General features: G+C 41.7%; 1 protein-coding gene across 1 annotated transcript; it reads left to right on the top strand.

Moving 5' to 3' along the window:
• The first annotated feature begins 943 nt into the window (after positions 1-943).
• KLF6 (KLF transcription factor 6) lies at positions 944-15,449 on the top strand. Its single transcript, XM_077491109.1, has 4 exons — positions 944-1,412; positions 6,228-6,801; positions 10,207-10,330; positions 13,187-15,449. Exons 1-4 carry the CDS (start codon positions 1,311-1,313, stop codon positions 13,236-13,238), a joined length of 852 nt encoding a protein of 283 aa, XP_077347235.1. The 5' UTR covers positions 944-1,310; the 3' UTR covers positions 13,239-15,449.
• The last annotated feature ends 5,571 nt before the right edge of the window (positions 15,450-21,020 follow it).

Here is a 21,020-nt window from a genome sequence, read left to right on the forward strand (position 1 = left end):
TATCCGTAGTGTTTTTATTTATTTATTATCAGCTTTTCTATCACTATTTATTTTTCTTTATTGCTGTTAACAAAACGTTGCTGTGTTTTGTGTGTGTGTTTTTTTTGCAGAGGTGAGAACCTGCTCGTCCACACTTCACATAGCTATGTGGTGGGGGAAGGGAAGACACAGGCTGAATAATGTGAGGTGAACTCGGCTCTGTCAGTCTTGTTCTTCTGCTGCTGTCACTTTATAGACGGGACTGGATTTCCACAAAACAGAGCTGGGGGATGGGAACGACCCGCCTCCTGCTGGAGCCAAACCGAGTAAACAAGAGCGACTCCATTTTGTGACCTGAGGGGAAGGGGGGCGGGGCGCTCACACATATTATTAATAAGCAGACATATCAGCTCTGTGAACGAGCCGTAATGTAATGTCAGCGACCGGGCGGCCATTGAACCGCCAGGAATGCGACCTCTCACATACGTTTCACTGAGCGGGCACATCCACAAAATGGCCGCGTCGGGCGCACACCCGGAATCTGTCTTTTTGACATCGTTTTATTTTATTTTACGTGATTTTATCGGCAAGAAACAGGCAGCCGCAGCTCTTGTCATGTTCACCACAGAGAGCCCAAAGGCGCTCGCAGCGGCCATCGAGCGCACTGAAGCCGTCTTACTATCCGCGGCCGTCTTATATACCTAGCTAAAAATAGCTGGCCCCGTCCGGCCCTCCCGGGGGCGGGACGAAATTTCGAATCTGGCCAATGTCGGCGCGCGTTAGGGAAAGATTTCGTCACGCGAGAGGCCTCCCCGAAGCGCCGGGTGCCGCGATTGGGCGCATCTGACATCATACAAACACCGAGGCAAAGAGCGACAGCTGATTGGGCGCTGTACTGAGCCGGCGTAATGGGATCACGTGGGGAAGGAGGTGGGGGGGCTGGCTCATGGGTTGTATAGGGAAGTTTTTGCAGTGGTTTACAGTTGCAGTCACTTCAGTGTTTGCAAATATTGTCTGCACCACTGAGCAAGCCCTGAGCTCCAGGAGGAGGCTGAGCCCTGTGTGTGTGTCTGGCTGTGGACTGGGGGCTCCTCTGCTGGGGTTTTTTTTTCTTCTAATTGCTATGCAATGACATTTGCATGAAAACCTGGCGTACTTCTTCCATCCTACAGGGATCTATCCTCTGCGAGCTCTGGATTCTATCCTCCTATTATTATTATTATTGCAGCAGCACAGACCTGCTCTGACTCTATGGTAGCACTTCTATTTTTATAGAATATTTTACCTATTAGAAATTTTTTTTTTTTTAATTTTTGAATTTTCTGTAAGTCATGGATGTTCTACCAATGTGCAGCATCTTCCAGGAGCTTCAGATTGTGCACGACACTGGCTACTTCTCTGCCCTGCCATCCCTGGAGGAGTACTGGCAACAGGTAAACCCCCAAGATTACAGATCAGCTTCTTCTCCCCCCAATCATCATCACTATTATTATTATTATTATGATCATCTGTGCATTGCATATACAGAGCCCCTAGACAGGGATCCTGCATGTATTGGATGTGAAATATGTCAGTTTGTGTACTGCTATTGGGGGGTGCATTGTATATACAGCCCCCCCCCCCCCACAGGGATCCTGCATGTATTGGATGTGTCAGTTTGTGTACTGCTATTGGGGGGTGCAATGTGTATACAGCAGCCCCCCCCCCCCAGACAGAGATCCTGCATGTATTGGATGTGTAAGTTTGTGTACTGCTATGGGGGGGTGCATTGTATATACAGAGCCCCCCCCCCCCCAGACAGGGATCCTGCATGCATTGGATGTGTCAGTTTGTGTACTGCTACGGGAGGGGGGGTGCATTGCATATACAACCCCCCCCCCAGACAGGGATCCTGCATGTATTGAATATGTCAGTTTGTGTACTGCTATGGGGGGGGATGCATTGCATATACAGCGCCCCCCCAGGCAAGGATCCTGCATGTATTGGACATGCAGTGTGCCAGTTTGTGTACTGCTATGGAGGGGGGGGGGGGGGTGTACATCACTGTGCATGGAGATCTGTGATTTCCACTGACAGCTTCAAATAGCTTGGGTTTCACTAGTAACCGTGCAGCCATTTGGCAAAACTTTATGCTTGTGTTGGGTCCAAACTATACAGCTGGGGCTTGTCAGCTTAGCGACGGGCTCTGCCAAAAGCTATTCCTGTCACTTCTTCATTTATAATTTTTTTTTTTTTTAAATCTGCTACTTTGAAGAAAGATGAATGGCTGGCAGTTAATCTGGTTAATCTGTCAGCACAGATCCTATAGAGAGCGTTGGTATTATTATATTTATTTTTCCGTTTATTATTATTATTATATTGTTGCTAATAATGTTATTTTTTGCATGATTTTTTTTTTTTTGATACCGATGGATCCAACTAGTGCTGCTGAACCCAATACGTAAGAAGGGGGGCGGAAGAGTCAGGGTTTTATAATGCTGGGCTTGAAGTGTCTTTCTTACAGGATCCCTAATTTTAATTTGCCAGTAGAATAAATGGTATATAGGACCATCTCAAGAGCTTTTCTGGGGTTCTTCATCCACAGGTTGCGTACCCCACATCTAGGCAGATACTTAGTAGAATGAATGACACATCTGGTTATGGGGTCTCCATCCAGGGGTTGCACAGCATACATCTACACAGCTGCCCAATAGAATGAATGGTATGTATGACCATCTTAAGAGCTTGTTGGGGGGGGGGGGGGGGTCCTCATCTACAAGTTGCATAGCCTATATCTAGACAGATATCCAATAGAATGAATGGCTTGTATGGCCATCTCAATAGATTTTCTTGGGGTTCTTAATCCACAGGTTGCATACCCCACATCTAGACTATCTAGTAGAATGAATGGCTCATTGTCATCTCGTATGTTTTTTTTTTTTGGGGGGGGGGGGGGGGGGTTTCCATCCACAGGTTTCATACCCAACCTATAGACAGCTTTCCAATAGAATGCATGGCATGCACCATCTCAAGTGCTTGTATAGGGTCTTCACTCATAAGTTGCATACTCTACATCTATACAACTTCCATAGCATATATATATAAACAGCTTTCCAGTATAATGTATGGCCACCTCAAGAGCTTTTTTTGGGGGGGGGCTTCACCCGTAGGCTGCAAACTCCACAACTTCCATTCCCTACATATAGGCTGCTTTCCTCCAGTAGAATGATGGCATGTGTGGCCATCTCAAGCTTGCTTGGGGGTCTTCACCCATAGGTTGCATACCTCACAAATTCCATACCCTAGATATAGACAGCTTTTCAATAGAATGCATGGCATGTATGACCATCTCAAGAGCTTGATTTGGGGTTTTCACCCATAGGTTGCATACCTCTCATCTACACTCCTTCCCAGTTGAATCAGTGTCAAGTCTGGCTGTCTCGAGTGTATATATGGGGTTTTGACCCACAGGTTGCATAGACTACATATTGACAGCTCCCTATATAGTCTCAAAACCTTTAAGGGGTGTCTCATCCACAGGTTGCATACCCCCTGACCTAGACAGCTACCCAATCAAATGAATGGCATGTCTGGCCATCTTGAGAGTTTGTTTGGGGGTCTCATCCTACTGGTTGCATACCCCAAATCTAGACTGCTTCCCAATAGAATTGCCATCTCAAGAGATGTTATGGGGTCTCCATCCACAGGTTGTGTATTCCAAATATAGACAGCTTTCCAGTAGAATGAGCGGCATGTCTGGTCATTGTGAGTGCTTTTATGGGGGTTTCCATCCACAGATTGTACACTTAATATCTAAATGGATTCCTAGCTGAATGAATGGGCTGTCCAACCATCTTGAGCGCTTGTTTGGAGGCCTTGACCCAGAGTCTGTAGGCAGCTTATGAATGGAATGAATGGCATGTCTGGTCATCTTGAGAGCTTCTTTAGGGTCCTTGACCTACAGGTTGCATGCCCTTCATCTGGACAGATCAGTTTGATTATGATTTGTAGAATGTGTGCTTTAGTATAAAATGTTAATTGGAATGGTTACCCCCCCCCCCCCATGTTAGGTGACAGTCACTAATCACTGAAACAAAAGGCTAATTCTCCCCAACCAGACCTTTTGTATTCTCTATCCCCACTCCAAACAAACCAGACTTTTATTATACTATGGTATCAGCTTGTCAAAGGCTGCAGAGTGGTCGTGCCATTGTCTTCCCTGAGACTGTCACAGTCGTTGTCCTCGTCTGCCCATCTAGTCATGTTTACTTTTTTTTTTTTTTTTTTTTTTAACCAAATGAATTAAGAGATCAAATGTCTGTGTGTTTGTTTGCGAGCCGAGCACTAAAGTGTTACAACCTTCACATTCCTGGTTAATTGTATTCATCCCCCTCCTCTTTGCCATCAAAGAGGCAGATCTTCTTGTGTGTGATTGAAATTGATCTCAGTAGCTTCCTTCAGGCATTTTAGATCTTGGCACAGAGCCAACTCCTCTTCCCAGAAAGCCTGCAGAGACATTTAAACTATCACAGGGCCCATCTCCTGGTCCCTGCGCTTATTTGCATAATGGAGAATTTAAAGTAGCTGCATTATTAAAGTTTAACAACATCACAATCAATGGTTGGGCCCCCACCCCCCTCATTTTCGGGATCAATAGAATGCATTTTCTCATCTGCACAGCAAAGCAATTGTCTAATTATAGGAAAATGTAATCATTAATTCGTACAGGTTTTTTTTTTTTTCTTCTTTTTGTGCCTTGCAACATGCTGCTAATTTGAATTTCTGTTCAGAGCACAAGAGGAAATACAATAGTGCAGTATGGGAGTCCTCCTGGGGCTGTACACTAGCTAGGGAAATATGTGTGGCATGTTGATGGCTTGTGTCTGCAGGCCATGGGGCCGAAGTGAGCACCCAGGTCCGTGTAAAAATAAGTGTCTGACATTTTACAGCAACCGCCGAAGACCAAAATCCGCTCTACGGTGCATTGTCTTACCAAGTCAGAATGTTAAGAGCCTTTTTTTTTTTTTTTTTTTTTTTTACATTTCTATGAGTTTGAACGTAGTATTCTCCAAGAGTGATCCGCTTTTACCAGTACAGTCCCTTGGCTTCCCGTCAGCTTTTCAGAAGGAAGTCTCTTCTCTGGCTCAGCGTGAAAGGAATGTAGATGACTCATCTAGTTGTACTATTGGCTAGCAGATCAAATTCTTTGTATGATTTCCACAAGTCTCTGAAAGAATTGTGGCCTCTAATCAGCCATTTATAATTGGTCAATATCTGTAGCGTTGGCCACATCTTTTTTGCTTCCTTATTTCTTTTTGCAAAATCCCCTCTGGCTTCTGCATTTAGTTTCATTTGCAAGCGAGGCAGTTCTGCAAATTTTTGGCTTTTTACGAGGTTAATTTTTCACTTTCTGGAAGGAAATAACTAGAGTCCATTTTGGCCAGGTGCCTATTCATAGCTGCGGTATATGAACGACTATGTGAATGATGCAAAAAAGAAGCGCTCAAAGTGCAGTGTCCATTTAGCAGCCAATCAGCAGTCGCCTTTTGTCGGTCTTAATGCACTGAAGATATCTGATGACTAATGTGGGCTATCTGATGTCTTTTCAGCATGTTGGGCCTCTCCTACTATTCTGACTAGACTGTCATGCACTTCAAATGTCAGCTTAACCACTTTGTGTTTCCCAGTTTAGCAGATGAATGAATATGATTAGAAGCATTGGGCAATGACTCTGATTGTGCTTCATGCTTGTCACTGCATGTTGCGTAAAGACGTGAACGATAGTCATAGGTTGATCTATGAAAACTGAAGACTTGGTATTGCCCATGGCAGCCAAGCCCTCCATGTTTAATTTTCTAAGAAAACAAGACAAGCAATTTTGGTTAGAGTTTTTTTTATTTTTGCTTTATTCTTTGCCACCAGTCTTCTACGTCAGCCCCATAGTTGTAGCCTGCCTAGGTTTCATATGGAATCTGGTTGCCATGTGTAATCACTGTGGGTTTTATTTACTAAAACTGGAGAGTGCGAAATCTGGTGCAGCTGTGTATGATAGCCAATCAGCTTCTAACCTTCGCTTGTTTAATTCAGCTTTGACAATAAAACCTGAAAGCTGATTGGTTTCTATGCAGAGCTGCACCAGATTTTGCACTCTCCAGTTTCAGTAAATCAACCCCCATGTTTGCTTGCCGTTTTCGTAAACCAGGCGTTTAGTAATTACCGCTCAAATTCTCATCCCTTTTTCTCTCTATCTTGTTTTTTTTTTTTTACAGACGTGCTTGGAACTTGAACGCTACCTACAAAGTGAACCTTGCTATGTTTCGGCCTCTGAATTTAAGTTTGATCGGGAAGAGGACCTTTGGACCAAATTTATCCTGGCATGTGAGAAAAAGGAGGACCCGGACCCCCAGCTTGTCTGCATTAAAACCGAGGACATTTCTGACAGTCAGAATTTAGAGACAACTAGCCTGAACTCTGATATAAGTAGTGAATTGTCGGACAGCTCTGAAGAACTTTCCCCGACCACCAAATTTACCTCAGACCCGATTGGTGACATGGTGATTAAAACAGAGCCATTTAGCTCGTCGGTCACCTCCACCCCACCTTCATCTCCAGAGCAAGGCAAGGAGTCCCCCACTCATTTGTGGAATGCTATCACTGGAGAGCTCCATTCCCCAGGGAAAGTGCGATCTGGGTGCTTTGGAAAGACTCTTGAACAGGGTAGTCCAATCAGTGGAGAGACTTCGCCGGATGGCAAGAAACGGATCCACAAGTGTCTTTTTAATGGCTGCAAGAAAGTTTACACCAAGAGCTCGCATTTAAAAGCACATCAGCGTACCCATACAGGTCAGTGCTTGTTCAATGTTTGGGAAATAAAAGGGGCTTGACAGAAGGGAATCCCTTGCTGTTATGTCATTGCACAACCACAGGGTGGAAACCCAAAGTCCATCAATGATGTCATGGTAAATCCTTGTCTTGGGGAAAGTCCTTCCTCATTCCTTCCTGCTGTGAGGATGGAGCTTAGACTACAGAGTGCGTCCGGGAAAAGAGATCGCATAATGCTTACCCAGCATGAGCTTCCTAAATATCCATTGTCTTTCCTTGACTTATGTCCACAGGAAAATAGTAATGAATGAGCACATACACAAAGAGCAGAGCATTTTTCTTCAATGTGTGTCATCTAACACTGGCTGTCGTGCAGTGGCTGGTTAAGTTGTTGGTATGATGAGAGATCCATTACTCACTCATCGTTCCAGTTCCTTCTTCCTTCTTATTTTATTTATTTATTTTTTATTCACACCAATTCATTTTTTATTTTATTTTTTTAATAAAATTTTTAAATGCATATATCAAGTGTTCCAGTGTGCTATAAGATTTCTGCTCAACATTATACAATTTTTGACTTGCAGTTGTTGCCCTTATTACCTGTAAAGGATCCTGCATGTTTTTATAGCCATTGAAAAATGTAAATTTGTATGTCTTTGGTTGAAGACATACATTTTATATTTACATCCATTTGCATAACTTGTTCCTTTTTTTTTTTTTAACTGTCCTATAAATGGATGGGACAGGAGCCAAAGAGTCAAGTTCAGTAGCCAGTAGGATGTTTTCCCGAATGTAGCCAGGGAACATGTGCTATTAATGTAGACCAGCACAAAAAAACTCGTCTACATCGACCTTCCTTCAGAAAGCTGTATGCTGAGATTTGTCCAGCCTGACTATATGTTCACTGATAATAATAAAAAAAAAAAAAAAAAAAAAAATATATATATATATATATATATATATATATATTAGGCAAAACTAATTTCTAAATGCACACTTGGTAGCCGCCATATGTGTTTTGGGGTTGATATTAGTGTCTTCAAACACAAAAAGATTATAACTTGACTGGAAGCCTTCAAAATTTATTTATACATGCAATGTGTTTTTTTGTGATTATTTTTATTATTATTTTTTTTTTTTATCAATTACTAAATGGAAAGCTAATGAATGCTTGCATTGTTTTGAATATACATTTATTCAATTTAAAATATTTTTTGTTTTTATCGATTAAAATATTGCAGTTTGTCATTCTGAAGTGTTTTTTTTTTTTTGGTCATTGACAACATTCCATTGAGTTGTGTAAGCCTAATGATGTATAAAGTTCATGTGACATGAAGTGGCTGCCCCAGTTTGTTTCCCAGTAAGGAAATCAAGTTAGTACTTAAAAAAAAAAAAGGCATTTTCCATTATTCGTATTATAAATAAAGTACTTTGAAGCCTCTGGTTATTGGTTGTATACAGCTGTATCAGATTTTGCACTCTTCAGCTTTAGTAAATCGACCCCTATGGACTTTCTTGACCTTTAGGACTTTTCATTCCTCTACCAGGCTGAGTGTATGAAGGGAATATGCACTGGCACCACTGAGTATAAGCTGCAGCAAATGTTGTTCTAAATATTGGCCAATAACCCGCAAGTGCTAGGACTTGCTAGATCTCCAAGCCTGATAACCAAGTCTGAGTCTTCTAAAACTGTTTGCTTAGATGAATCTTTCAAACACCCAAATAAGAAACCATTTTTAGATTGCAACACATTCAAGGAAACCTCTACAGAGACGTATGTGTAGACCACCATTGCTGACCACCTTCTGGAAATGCTGGTTGCCTAGCTGTCTCTAACTTCAACACCTGAGACAGTGACCTTGAACAAGCAAGCGACAAGTTAAATCAGAGTGATGTCTGGTCCCCTGACTCTCATGCTTGTTCTGGCCATAGCAAATTACTGAAGCCATGGATTGGAGCCAGGTAACTAGGATTTTCAGAAGTAGGGCAATTGATCTCTCCCCTGATGTCTGCTGAGCAGGCAGATGACAGGTCCGTGTCTGCTCCGCTATGCAGAGCGTACACAGCCCGCTCTGCTCTTTGGGGCAGTCTGATAGAGCCGGACTGCATGTCCATTTCCATCCAATTGTCATCCGATCCATATCACCATCCGTCTGTTTTTAGCAGAGCGGATCGGATGCCTGGCAGGTGTCAGCAGACACATTTCCGCTGACATCCACCACCCCATAGAGAACAAAGCGTGGTCTTTACGGGTCTGTTGGAAAAACGGACAGGCAGACCTGATAGGCCTCTTTCACACCAGCGAACCAAATACAGTATCTGTGTGCATTTTTTATATTGCTTGCAGTTTCTTTTTTCTACTCAAATCATTAAATATTCTCCTATCTATCTGACATTGCTGCAGTCACTGGGAGGGAAGGAGAAGGCTGCAAGAGAACAAACTGGAAGAAATAATTGCAAATGGTGGTTCTTTGAAAGCTCAGCTGAACTTTTGGTTTAAATCCGCTAATTACATACCAGGTACATTTAAAAAAAAAAAGTGTACAAAGTCTTTGTTTTCCTGTTATAAAGGAGCTACAGCCTGGGTAGAAAAGCCTGTTCCCTGTCAGCATGTAGAAGCAAAGGTCTAACACCCCTGCTGAATCAGAGCTAGTGCCCTGCAGAGTGCAAAGCTTGACTTGGTAGAAGGCGTCAGACTGCTTTAGAGAGACCACTGCTTCCAAACCGAGAGCAAGGGTCTTTCTCTACAGCAGGTTGGCAGTGGGGCAGGCTTTTCTACTCCATGCTGTGGCTGCTTTCTAAACAGAATAGACTAGAAGACTTCTCCTTTTTTGTTTTGATGCAACGGAAAATAATTCAGGTGACTCATGCTGAAAGTACAGTTAAGCTTTAAAAGAACCGCCAAGATTTGTGATTACATCTGCCACTTCCAGTGCTGCAAGTTTTCTTCCATGTACACTCCCACTGATTGTCAGGTAAAATCACACTGCAAAATAATGGCCTGAGCCTGTCGTCAGATCGTCATGTAAAATGCATTTTTTTTAGTTTCTCACAGTTTACAGTTGCCATTCACTATTCAGTCTTAGTCAGCTTAAAGACTATGGCTCATCAGTTTTACTTTCCCCAGGACTTAGGGAGATTTGCAAGTTGACTTTTTAATTAGCAAACTGAGGACAACAAATGTTTATTCCATTGTGATTTGTTTAGTGTGTGCTTAATGGAATTACTCAGGCTACACAATGAACCGTACACTGCCCCATTTGCAAAGAAACAGAACTAGCCATTTGAATGCCAGGGGGCTGTACACCTTTCTTTACAGCTGTGTGTAAATTGTGATTAGATTATTGTAAACTTTTTTTCAATGGTTTCCCAGAGTTTAAATTTCTGATGACTAAACCAGATTATTTTGTGATTTTTATCTTGCAGGAGAGAAGCCTTACAGATGTTCATGGGAGGGCTGTACGTGGCGTTTTGCACGAAGTGACGAACTGACCAGACACTTCCGAAAACACACTGGTGCCAAGCCATTTAAGTGCACACATTGTGACAGGTGAGATGGGGCACGGTCTATACATTTCTAAACTTTACTGCCACATACTTCTGTTGGACTCTAGTTCAGCCATTGAGGAGCCCCCCTGAAACCCTGGACGAGATTTGATTGCCCAAATGGAGATGGCACCATTCAGATATCAGAATTTTGTTGTGCAGCATTTGACAGCTTAATGGAAGTAGTGTGGCTTAATGTAGGGAATCAGTGGAAGTAATCTTGACCTGGGAAGAAGGATATAGGTGGAGAGTTGGGTTATGTGTGGGTTTACTTGGGCAGAATGGGAGTATGTTCTGCTTTTAATAAAGGACTGCCTAAAAGTGGTTCTAAAGGTATAAGGTGTTTTACCTTTTAAAAGACAATCAAAGTTTGAATCCTACTAGTTGCCGATGCTGTATCTGTTCCCCACCAGCTCTAAAACCAGAGTACCGAGCGATCAAACATCGCTGGTTGCTCAATTCTCACAGCTGACACCCCCCATGCTCACTGAAATGCTAGGCGGTGGAGGGAGCGGCTGGCTCACTCTCACCGAGAGGCTGAGCTGAATCTTCCCCGAGCCTGGATTGGCTCTGTGACATCAGCCGACAGCGGGCTTCAGCCTGCTGAAAACAGGTCACAGGATGAACTAAACTACTGTGATCTCCAGGAGAAGTACAGCCAAACAAGCTTTGGCGGTACTTCTCCCTTAATTCATTCTCTGCATTAAGTTAAAACACAATGGGGGTTATTTACTAAAGGAAAATCCACTTCGCGCTGCAAGTGCACTTGGAAGTAGTCGCTGTAGATTCGATCGGGCCATGCAAGGAAAATAAAAAAATAGCATTTTAGCTTGCACATGATTGGATGATAAAATCAGCAGAGCTTCCCTCATTTCAGATCTACCCCTTAGAGTTACTGCACTTTCAGTGGATTTTCCTTTAGTAAATAACCCCCAATATCAGCCTCCCTTTTAAACACTTACATGGCTTCTCTTCTCTTTTTTTTTTTTTTTTTTCATCCAGTGCTTGTCGTCACCTGCACTGCTTGCTCTTCTCTTCTCACAGGTCACTGTGGCAGCAGCGGGAGCCATTGGCTCCTGCTGTTCTCAATCAAGTCCTGTGTGAAGAAATGAGGGTCGTGACCAAGTAGCACTGTGTGTTTCTATGGATGCACACAGCCTGGCTTGGGAAAGCGCCCGCAAGAGTGCTGCCATAGGACACAGCTTGCTATGGGGGCACTTGGAGAGGAGAAGTGGAGAGTGCTGGCTGGGGATTCCAGAAGAGGAAGTAAAGGACCACTCTATGCAATACCATTTCATAAGTATATTTTAGGAAAAGAAATTATGCGTTGACAACCAATTAAATTCTACCTGTTCTAGCAGATGGCCACTGACTTTTTTTTTTTGTAGTGGCTTCATTCTCTTACTGTGATGCTGCTGGCCTTTATTCTGTTAAGCCCTGCCTTTACACTGTCCAGTGTCTTGGTAGATGAAGAGCTGTACCCCCTGCCTGATTTGGGCCCTGTCCGCATGTGCTAGATAGCAGCTTTGGTCAATAAAATAAACCCAGAATATTCCCACAACCTGATGTGTAAAACTATTACAAAATATCTGGTAGCCATAGCAACCTCATTACAATTGTCATTTTGTAGTAGAGGTTGGAAAATGAAAGCTGAAGTCTGGTACTTTCCTTGATCAGCCCGGTCAGTTCTAGCATTTCGTTTCTAAGAATCTCTCTGTTGTTGCTACGGTTGCCACGTAAATTACACATTTCAGATGTCGGTTTCTGGAAAATGACAAACTGCCGGCTACTGTAAGCAGCACCCCCTACCCAGCTCCTCTGATTGCCTTGTTTTCATGCGGCCTGTGGGTTTTTTTTTTTTTTTCATGCTTCTACCGTGGGTATGATCTGGAAAAACTGGCCATTTGTTTTCTATACATGGTCATATCTAATATCCAAAGCACCTCATACTAGGCCCTTTATAAAAAATAGATGACGTTTTCTGTGCATAGACAGATCTGTGTACATGCAACTCGCCTCTAATGGATTTGGAGAAGTGCCGCATGATGAACTTTCCTGGGACTTTTTGGGAACAATTTTCTTTTTTTCCCCTATTCCTTTTTCCTGTATGTCATCACTGTCACTGTGTGAACGTGACTTATAGTGGCAGTAGTAACATTTCAAATTCTCACCAAAGACGGTGATCACTACAGGTAGAATAAAATCGCCCCTGCTGCGTTAATGTAGCATTTAGTGGAACTAAACTCATTCAACAAACCCTTATTACTAGCATGTGCCCTGAATGTAACTCACATCATCTGTGCTCTCAACCACACTATCAAACATTGAAATGGCTGGTGTCCGAACTGATCACATCATGGCAGTTGAAGATCAAAAAGAGTCCAAGATAGCAGCTTCTTTAGCTAAAAATGAGGAGGGTTTAGTTCGGCATAAAAGTGTTTGGACCTATCCCCTGCCAGAATACTCTGATCCGCACTGCAGCCAATTGGCTGCATGTGCCAATCAAGCACATACTCCCACATTCCTTTTGGAAGGGAGTTGATCACTAGGTTGATTCATGAAGGAAACAGCCATAGATGGATTGAAATTCTGCCAGTTCAGCAGGGACCATCAATTCATCTATGGACGGTTTTAATTTAGCAAAATAATTGTATGCTACTTGTTTAGCTTGCGCCATAGGGAACCATGTGTTTTATATAGTCAGTGGTAAATTGCTACATTTGGATGCCCCTATGTAACTGTGATTAAGCTACTACACATGTAACTCTTGCTTAAGAAATTGTTAAAGCTTGCAAAAACCTGCTGTTGTAAGTCTTAACCATAAACCTGTTCTGAGAATGTTGTATTCTTCTTCTTTCAGGTGTTTCTCCAGATCAGACCATCTGGCTCTGCACATGAAGCGACACATGTGAATGAATGCGGAAGTCACGTGATTTAGAGTAACCTCAAGGTTAAATTGCCTTGTGCGAGGGATGCGAGTTCCAGCCAAAGCATGCCAGTTTGCACCCTAACCAGTTGCCTTCAAGACCTCACTTTCTCCAAGAGGCTTTGCAGGGCTTATCAATCGTGTGAGATGCGGCATAGCCACCATACAGTGCTACTTCTGGAGCTGACCGGGCCTGTGCACTATTGGTGCTTTATCTTCTGAGTGGCTTGTCTAAGCCGTCGCCGTGAGCATGTGCACTGAGAATGTTAATGACTGGGTGACTGAATGGTGACCAGGAGCCAATGTCTGAATGAGGAAGAACTTTTTATTTTTTGTTATGGTTGAGTTCAGTTGTGAGGGATTAAAAAAAAAAAAAAATATGAAAAAATAGTTATTAAAAAAACGGTTTGAATGTTTTGTATGCTATGGCATACTGAGTTATATGGGACAACCATCTGTCATTCTGCTTGGAAAGGGGGGACCTTGCTGCTGAAAGGCACTAAAGCCCCCCTCTGTATAAGCAGATGATCCCTTTCCTGTGTGAGAGGTGCTTTTGTTGTCTGGTGCAGCTATTAAACGTGCAATGTGTCAAGTAGCTCGTTTTGCTACAACGATCGTTTGTAATCCATTGTATAAGCTGTGTATCTACCAATTATAACACAACTATAACTTCATTATAATAGAAAAGGTATTGCATGGATCAGGGGGAAATGTGTACGCTTCTCCATTCTTTAATCAGGACTGCAGTTATGATTCCAGTTGAGAGCAGCTAAATACAATTGGTCTGTTGTTACGTTACTTATGTATAGAATTGAAAAAAAATAAATAAAAAAAGAAGAAAATAAAAAAAGGAAAAAAAAGTGGGAAAAACCACTATAGCTTATACTGATTTTTCTCATGCAGCTAATTTTTCTATTATTTATGCCTTGAGGACTAATTTCCGGTTTTCTAGCTGTTAACGCACTGTTGACCTTAAAAATGGTGCCTTATGCAAGTGGCCTTCTCCTATAATGGGTGGGGTCTGATACAGGGGTTTAAGTGATGTAAGCTTACTTAAGGCTCTGTTGTCACCCTAGAGTGTCGTTTTTTTTTTTTTTTTTTTTTCCTTTTCTTTTCTTTCCACCATGCTTGGGCCATAGAGTGCTGCAAGCGGATTAGTAAAGCCTTAACAGCCAATCGAATACAGCAGACCCTATGTTTAGAACTGGAAGAAAAAAAAATGTGGAGGTGTCGCTCAGACTGACCAGTTAAAATTCTGTCGTCGCTACAAGAGGTGGCTGGAATCTTATGGGCAGGACCTCCATTTTTATTTTTCTTCTGTTTTCTATAGAGGAGGCTTTGTGTTATCTTTCCCAATGCTTCTACATTTGATTGGCCTAGAGGCAGCCTTGGCCCTCCAGCTGTGGTGAAACTACAAATCCCATCATGCCTCTGCCTCTAGGAATCATGCCTGTGATTGTCAGGGTCTTGCAATGTCTCATGGGACTTTCAAACCCATTTCAATACAGCTAGAGGGGAAAGGTTGCCTACCCATGGCCTATACTGTTGGTGCCCACATTGTCTTTTTTTTTTATTTTTAATCACACAATATTCATTGACCCATGCTCTGCTAAATAAAACTTGCACACATCAAAACAGTTGCACACAGCCTGAAAAACACATTACTGTTGTTTTGGCCCTTGTGTGGATGTGTGTCCTTCCTTTTTTTTTTTTCTACTTCCCCCCTCCTTTCCTGTACTACGTCGGCCTCTCATAGTATAGTAACCTGCTTTTTTTTCATAGGAACACTGATGTTCAGAGCTATCGCTTACACTTTCTTTACACAAAAGTTGCACAAATGTATCCATACATGCACTTAATATGTAAAATACTCATATACTTGTCAAGGTACAGAATGTGTTTTGTTTTAAAATGGATATTATTATTATTTTTTATTTTTTTCATTTATTTCAATTGTCTGAACTTTATTGAAATCGGACATCCACCAAAGCAAATGTATCACGGGCAACAATTTTTTATTTTTTTTTGTCTTCAAATTAGATTTTATTTGGGTGCAAACATTTTGTAGTCCTTTTTGTAGTCTTAGGTCACTGAGTGTGAAGAGCTGTATTAAGAGTTTGAAATATATTTTTGTAATATGTTATTTAATGTTTAAAAACAGATTCTGCAACTGTAGAATAAAAGTTTTAAAAACTGATATCCTGAGCATTTTAGATTTTAGTCATTTTTTTTGTTTTGTTTTTTTATATATATTTTTTTTAATTTTTACTTAGAATAAAAACCCTGCATGGATTTGCAGTAGAATGTGTACTGTACTGCCACACACAATGCTGAATGAACACAACTTTAGTGGTCATAAAGAGTTATGTAAAGGTAGTACTGGATGCACAGTGTTACTTGCAATCTAAAAAGTTCTATTTTGAAAAAAATAAATTAAAAAAAATTAAGGAGCATGCACATATTTAGGACAGTACCAAGCCTCAGTGATGCTTTCTTCTAACCTTTACAGCAATAACTCGGACAATTTCTCTCCCACTGTTGTCTCAATGTGCTGAAATTACATTCAAAAATACTTGGGCAGTAGAGTAGTGGCAACACTGGGATTCTTTAAACTTTGCAGAGTAGCCCTTTCAGTTCATCCTGTATGAAATGCAGTTATTTAAGGAACACTACGGCAGGCTATAGACAAGGGGTCTCCAAACTTTCTAAGCAAAGGTCCAAATTGCTGTCCTTCAGACTTTAGGGGGGCTGGACTGTGACCAGAAAATGTCCCAGCATCAGTGAGCATAAATAATGCCCCATCATTAGTTGAATGGAAGGCATAGTGCTCCATCTATGGTGTCAGTTGGTCGAATAATGCACCACGGGCCACATCCGGCCCCAAGACCCTCATTTGTAGACCACTGCTACAGCAAATTTCTTTCCTGCAACCACAGGTTGAAATTCACACAATACCCCCATCAACACAGACTGAGCTGACAGGGGAATCCCTCCTGCAGGGAGAAGTCCCAGCAAGGATGGCTTTCCCCCACCCACCTCGCCGGGAGACAGTGATTATTGCTAGTGGCTATAGCAGTAAATCCATCAGGCTGGTTGCACCCAAGTTGATCAATCAACTTTAGTACATTCAGCCTGCCTATACAGGGTTCCTGCTGAACCGGCCGACATTCAAACCATCTATGGTCAGCTTCACAGAGCGCCTTCTTTTAATAGCTACTTTTGGTATGAGCTCCTGAGCTATAGAAGAGATGGCCATTAAGAGATAAACACTTTTTCTTAAATTTATTTTTTGAAAACTTGCCCCCAAGGTTGCCATTTTTGCTGTGATTTTAATATGCTTAAAACTGACTTGCTGGAAGGCTTCTTGCCCTGTCTAGGCTATAATAAATCTTCCCCCTTGTGTACAAAAGTTGGTGATTATGGTTTGCACTTCAGATTTTTCTCTGCAGTTTCTAACCTTCCATGACAGAAAACAGATGGAAGATCATCAATATTGTCTGTCGCACGAGATGAGAATCCCATTTTTAGAGAGCAATTCAAAATATGCCCCGAAGGAAACCGTAAATAAATGTTTAAGTATTCTAAGGCTCCCAACATGTCCATTATGAGCAAGTGTTCTTAATTTTATAAACAATGTGAATAAAGCAAATGGTTTGCCTACGCCTTAAGGGGAGCATATGTGTTCTAGCCCACCGCTTGATCTGCAAAGCAGATTGGAATACTGGAGGAGCAAACCTTTGTAGCCCATAGCAGCTTGCTATTCTATTAACCTGTTTAGCAGTTGCGATCGATTCCTGCACAGCTACATTTTTTTTTTCACCAAGTGATTGACCATCTGTGGCATCTGATGCCGAACGGCAGCAGACTTGGGGGCTGTTTTGTAGAAGAGATGAGCATAGCCAGTTAATTCCAAACTACGTACATAGTGCTGACAATTTACGCAGCACTTTACATATATATTGTACATTCACGTCAGCCCCTGCCTTCAAGGAGCTTACACTCTAAAGGCTCCTAACTCTACATACATACTAGGGCAGATTTAGACGGTAGCCAATTAACCTTCTACTGTATATGTCGGATTTTCAGCACATTGAAAGTTCCAAGTTAAGCCATTTGCTATCGAGTGGTTAAATCCTTCAGTTGCCTGAAATTAAAACCTGTGTCATCTGTATTCAGTTTAGTTGCCACCAGTCATTGAGAGCTGGCACAATGGAATGCCCTATTGTGTTTGTGCAGTAGCTTCATTATTCACTATTTTTTACTAGGACAGCAGTGGAAACTTGTCTGGTTATTCTATATATCCTGGAAGAAAGTTATTTTGCTTGAAGGATGTCATAGTGTGTGCATTGCTCCTTATGACAGTATTTTGTATTTTTAAAAGATGTAGTTACTAATGTTGTCTTAACTTGTTGGCCCAGAACTATTTTTTTTTTTCTTTATTTTTTTTTAACTTACTGTGTAAGTAAATTTGACATTCTCTGTTTTTGGTTTTGGCATAAAACCAGTTAAACCGGCTCCTCCATATTTTTTTCGGTTTCACACGGACAAAGCTAGTAAATAATCTTTTGTATAAGCTGGAGAATGGTGGCGTTTCAGAATGGTGCCTCATTTTGAAATGCTAAAAGTTCAGCCATATTAATCGCAAGAAGATAAACAAAAGTGCATAACTTGCACTGGCTTGTCTTGCTCGTAAAATGCCATCAGCATTCTTTAGGGTTGGGTGGGGTTGTGTGAACCTCCTGTATATCAATGCTTATAAATTTTACTTAATGAGGAAAACGCACTCTGTTCAGGTGATAACTGAGCCTCAGTCAAGCTGATGGGAGGGGGGTGTACACTTGCTTGAAATTTGAGGGGCGGGAAAAGTTTTATTAGTAGTTTTGTTTTTTGTTTTTTTTTCCTTTTTTTTATTTGTTTTTTTTGTTTTGTTTTTTTTTGTTCGAATACACCCGGTTATTTGAAAAATCTTTGTAAGATTTTTGTAAAAAGAAATTTTGTTTTACAAGATTTTATTTGAAAATTGTTTTGCAAGATTGTTATATTTCTGTATGAATGTATTTTTTATTGGAATAACATAAAAAAAAAAAAATTCCTATCAGATTTCTTGTGTCTTGATTTTTATTTCTGTTTGTTGCAATATGGTTCAATAACTCATTTGGCGTTTCCTTAAAACAGGGATATGCAATTAGCGGACCTCCAGCTGTTGCAAAACTACAAGTCCCATCATGCCTCTGCCTCTGGGTGTCATGCTTGTGGCTGTCAGAGTCTTACTATGCCTCATGGGAATTGTAGTTCTGCAACAGCTGGAGGTCCGCTAATTGCATATGCCTGCCTTAAAATGTAACAGATATAATCTATTCTTCCTGTAAGATCCAGCAGTCTGGTTGTACCCAAATTGATCAACTTGGTCCATTCCTGCTGAACCGGCTGAGATTCGAACAGTCTATGGCCCTAGGGTGACAATGCTCACTGACTGTACTGTATCTACGGAAGAGAAGCATTGTCACACTAGGCTGCTCTCTGTTTGGACTACAAACCCCTCCTCCTTAGGAGGAGGTGTCCTGTACAGTGCCTTGGAAAAGTATTCATACCCCTTGAAATTTTCCAAATTTCTTCATGTTAAAACCAAAAACATAAATTTATTTTATTGGTATTTTATGTGATAGACCAACACAAAGTGGCACATCATTGTGAAGTGGAAGGAAAATGATAAATGGTTTTCAATTTTTTTTTTTACAAATAAATATCTGAAACATGTGGCATGCATTTGTATTCTGCCCCCTTTACTCTGATACCCCTACCTAAAATCTAGTGGAACCAATTGTCTTCAGAAGTTACCTAAATAGTAAATAGAGTCCCCCTGTGTGTAATTTAATCTCAGTATAAATAGAACTGTTCTGTGAAGCCCTCAGATGTTTGTTAGAGAACCTTAGTAAACAAACAGCATCCATGAAGGCCAAGGAACACAGAAGACAGGACAGGGATAAAGTTGTGGAGAAGTTTAAAGCAGGGTTAGGTTCTAAAAAAATATCCCAAGCTTTAAACATCTCATGGAGCACTGTTCAATCCATCATCCAAAGATGAAAAGAGTATGACACAACTGCAAACCTACCAAGACATGGCCGTCCACCTAAACTGACAGGCGGGGCAAGGAGAGCATTCATCAGAGAAGCAGCGAAGAGGCCCATGGTAAATCTGGAGGAGCTGCAGAGATCCACAGCTCAGGGGGGAGAATCTGTCTACAGGACAACAATTAGTCGTGCACTCCACAAATCTGCCCTTTATGGAAGAATGGTAAGAAGGAAGCCATAAAAGTTGCGTTTGTAGTTTGCAAGAAGCCATGTGGGGGGACACTGAAACATGTGGAAGAAGGTGCTCTGGTCAGATGAGACCAAATTTGAACTTTTTGGCGCTATGTGTGGCGGAAACCTAACACTGCACATCACCCTCAACACATCATTCAGCAGGGACAGGGAAGCTGGTCAGAGTTGATGGGAAGATGGATGGAGCCAAATACAGGGAAATCTTAGAAGAAAACCTGCAAAAGACTTGACACTGTTTTAAAAATTAATTTTAAAAGCGGTGGTCTTCTGTCACATTAGCAAACGTGTGAGATCAGCAGGCTTGCCGCTGCTTTTAAAATGTAACATCAAAACGGTGTCATGGACTTCTAAATACTGTATTTGACAATATAAGCTCAGTTTAGTGGTAAAAATAAGTGTGAAATGCAAGACACCGTGGGTGTAAAAAGATGTCTGCTTGGTGACTTCAGACTGTAGGCTTACTGCAGCGCACCAAGATGGCCATGACGGAATGTCACTTCTGTTACAAGATTTGACGGGTCGCCTAATCTGACGGAACACGGGCACATTACGGTGCCTGGGGGAGCCAAACAGCAGCAGTAGATGTGTGTGAAATGCAAGATTCTGGTGGGTGTAAAAAGATGTCTACTTGGCGATTTCAGAATGTAGGTTTAATGTGGCCGAGTGCGTGGTGTACCAAGATGGCCGTGACGGAACATCACTTCTGTTAGGAAATCTGATGGCTCGCCTAATCTGATGGAACACTGGCATATCGTGGTGATTTTCCTGGTTTAGAAGAGAATATGAGCACACCCTGCTAATCTGTGCTGTGATTGGACACTGCACAAGTTTGTCAGCCATTTCCAGCCAATGATTTTGGCTGTATACCTGCTGACCAGCTGTGGCCAATCACAGCGCCGAGATCTGTGGGACTGTAAACACAACAAACAGATTCTAGCTGGATTTCTCCCTGCTTTCAGTTACCATTCTGTAAGTAAAAGCAGCAGACATACATTTGTTAGACACACGGTTAACCCCCTTAATTGCCCTCCTGAGCACTCCTGTCACTCAGCCAGTGTCCTTAGTACAGTATTGTTACTGATCATTGCATTGTGTGATTGGTGATGTCAGTGTCAGTGCCAGATGGGCCGTCACACTATAAATCATTGGTCGCCGCCATTACTAGCACAGTGTCTGTCTGGATCAGTATCTTGATCACAATCAGAACTATACTAGTGTCCCCAAAAACGCAGTTTGGTTTTTACCAAAGACATGTAGCAGAATACATTGTGGCCTAAATTTAAGAAGAAATTTGATTGGAATGTATATGTTTTATAATACAATGTAAAAATATTGTTTTTTCGAAAAAAAAACCTAGTGGTGATTAAATACCAACAAAAGAAAGCTCTATTTGTGAGGAAAAAAAATATACAAAATATCATTTGGGTACAGTATTGCATGACCTA

Source organism: Lithobates pipiens, unplaced genomic scaffold (genome assembly GCF_037356315.1).
Source record: "Lithobates pipiens isolate NorthernLeopardFrog02 unplaced genomic scaffold, aLitPip1_a1.2 Scaffold_19, whole genome shotgun sequence".
NCBI lineage: Eukaryota > Metazoa > Chordata > Amphibia > Anura > Ranidae > Lithobates > Lithobates pipiens.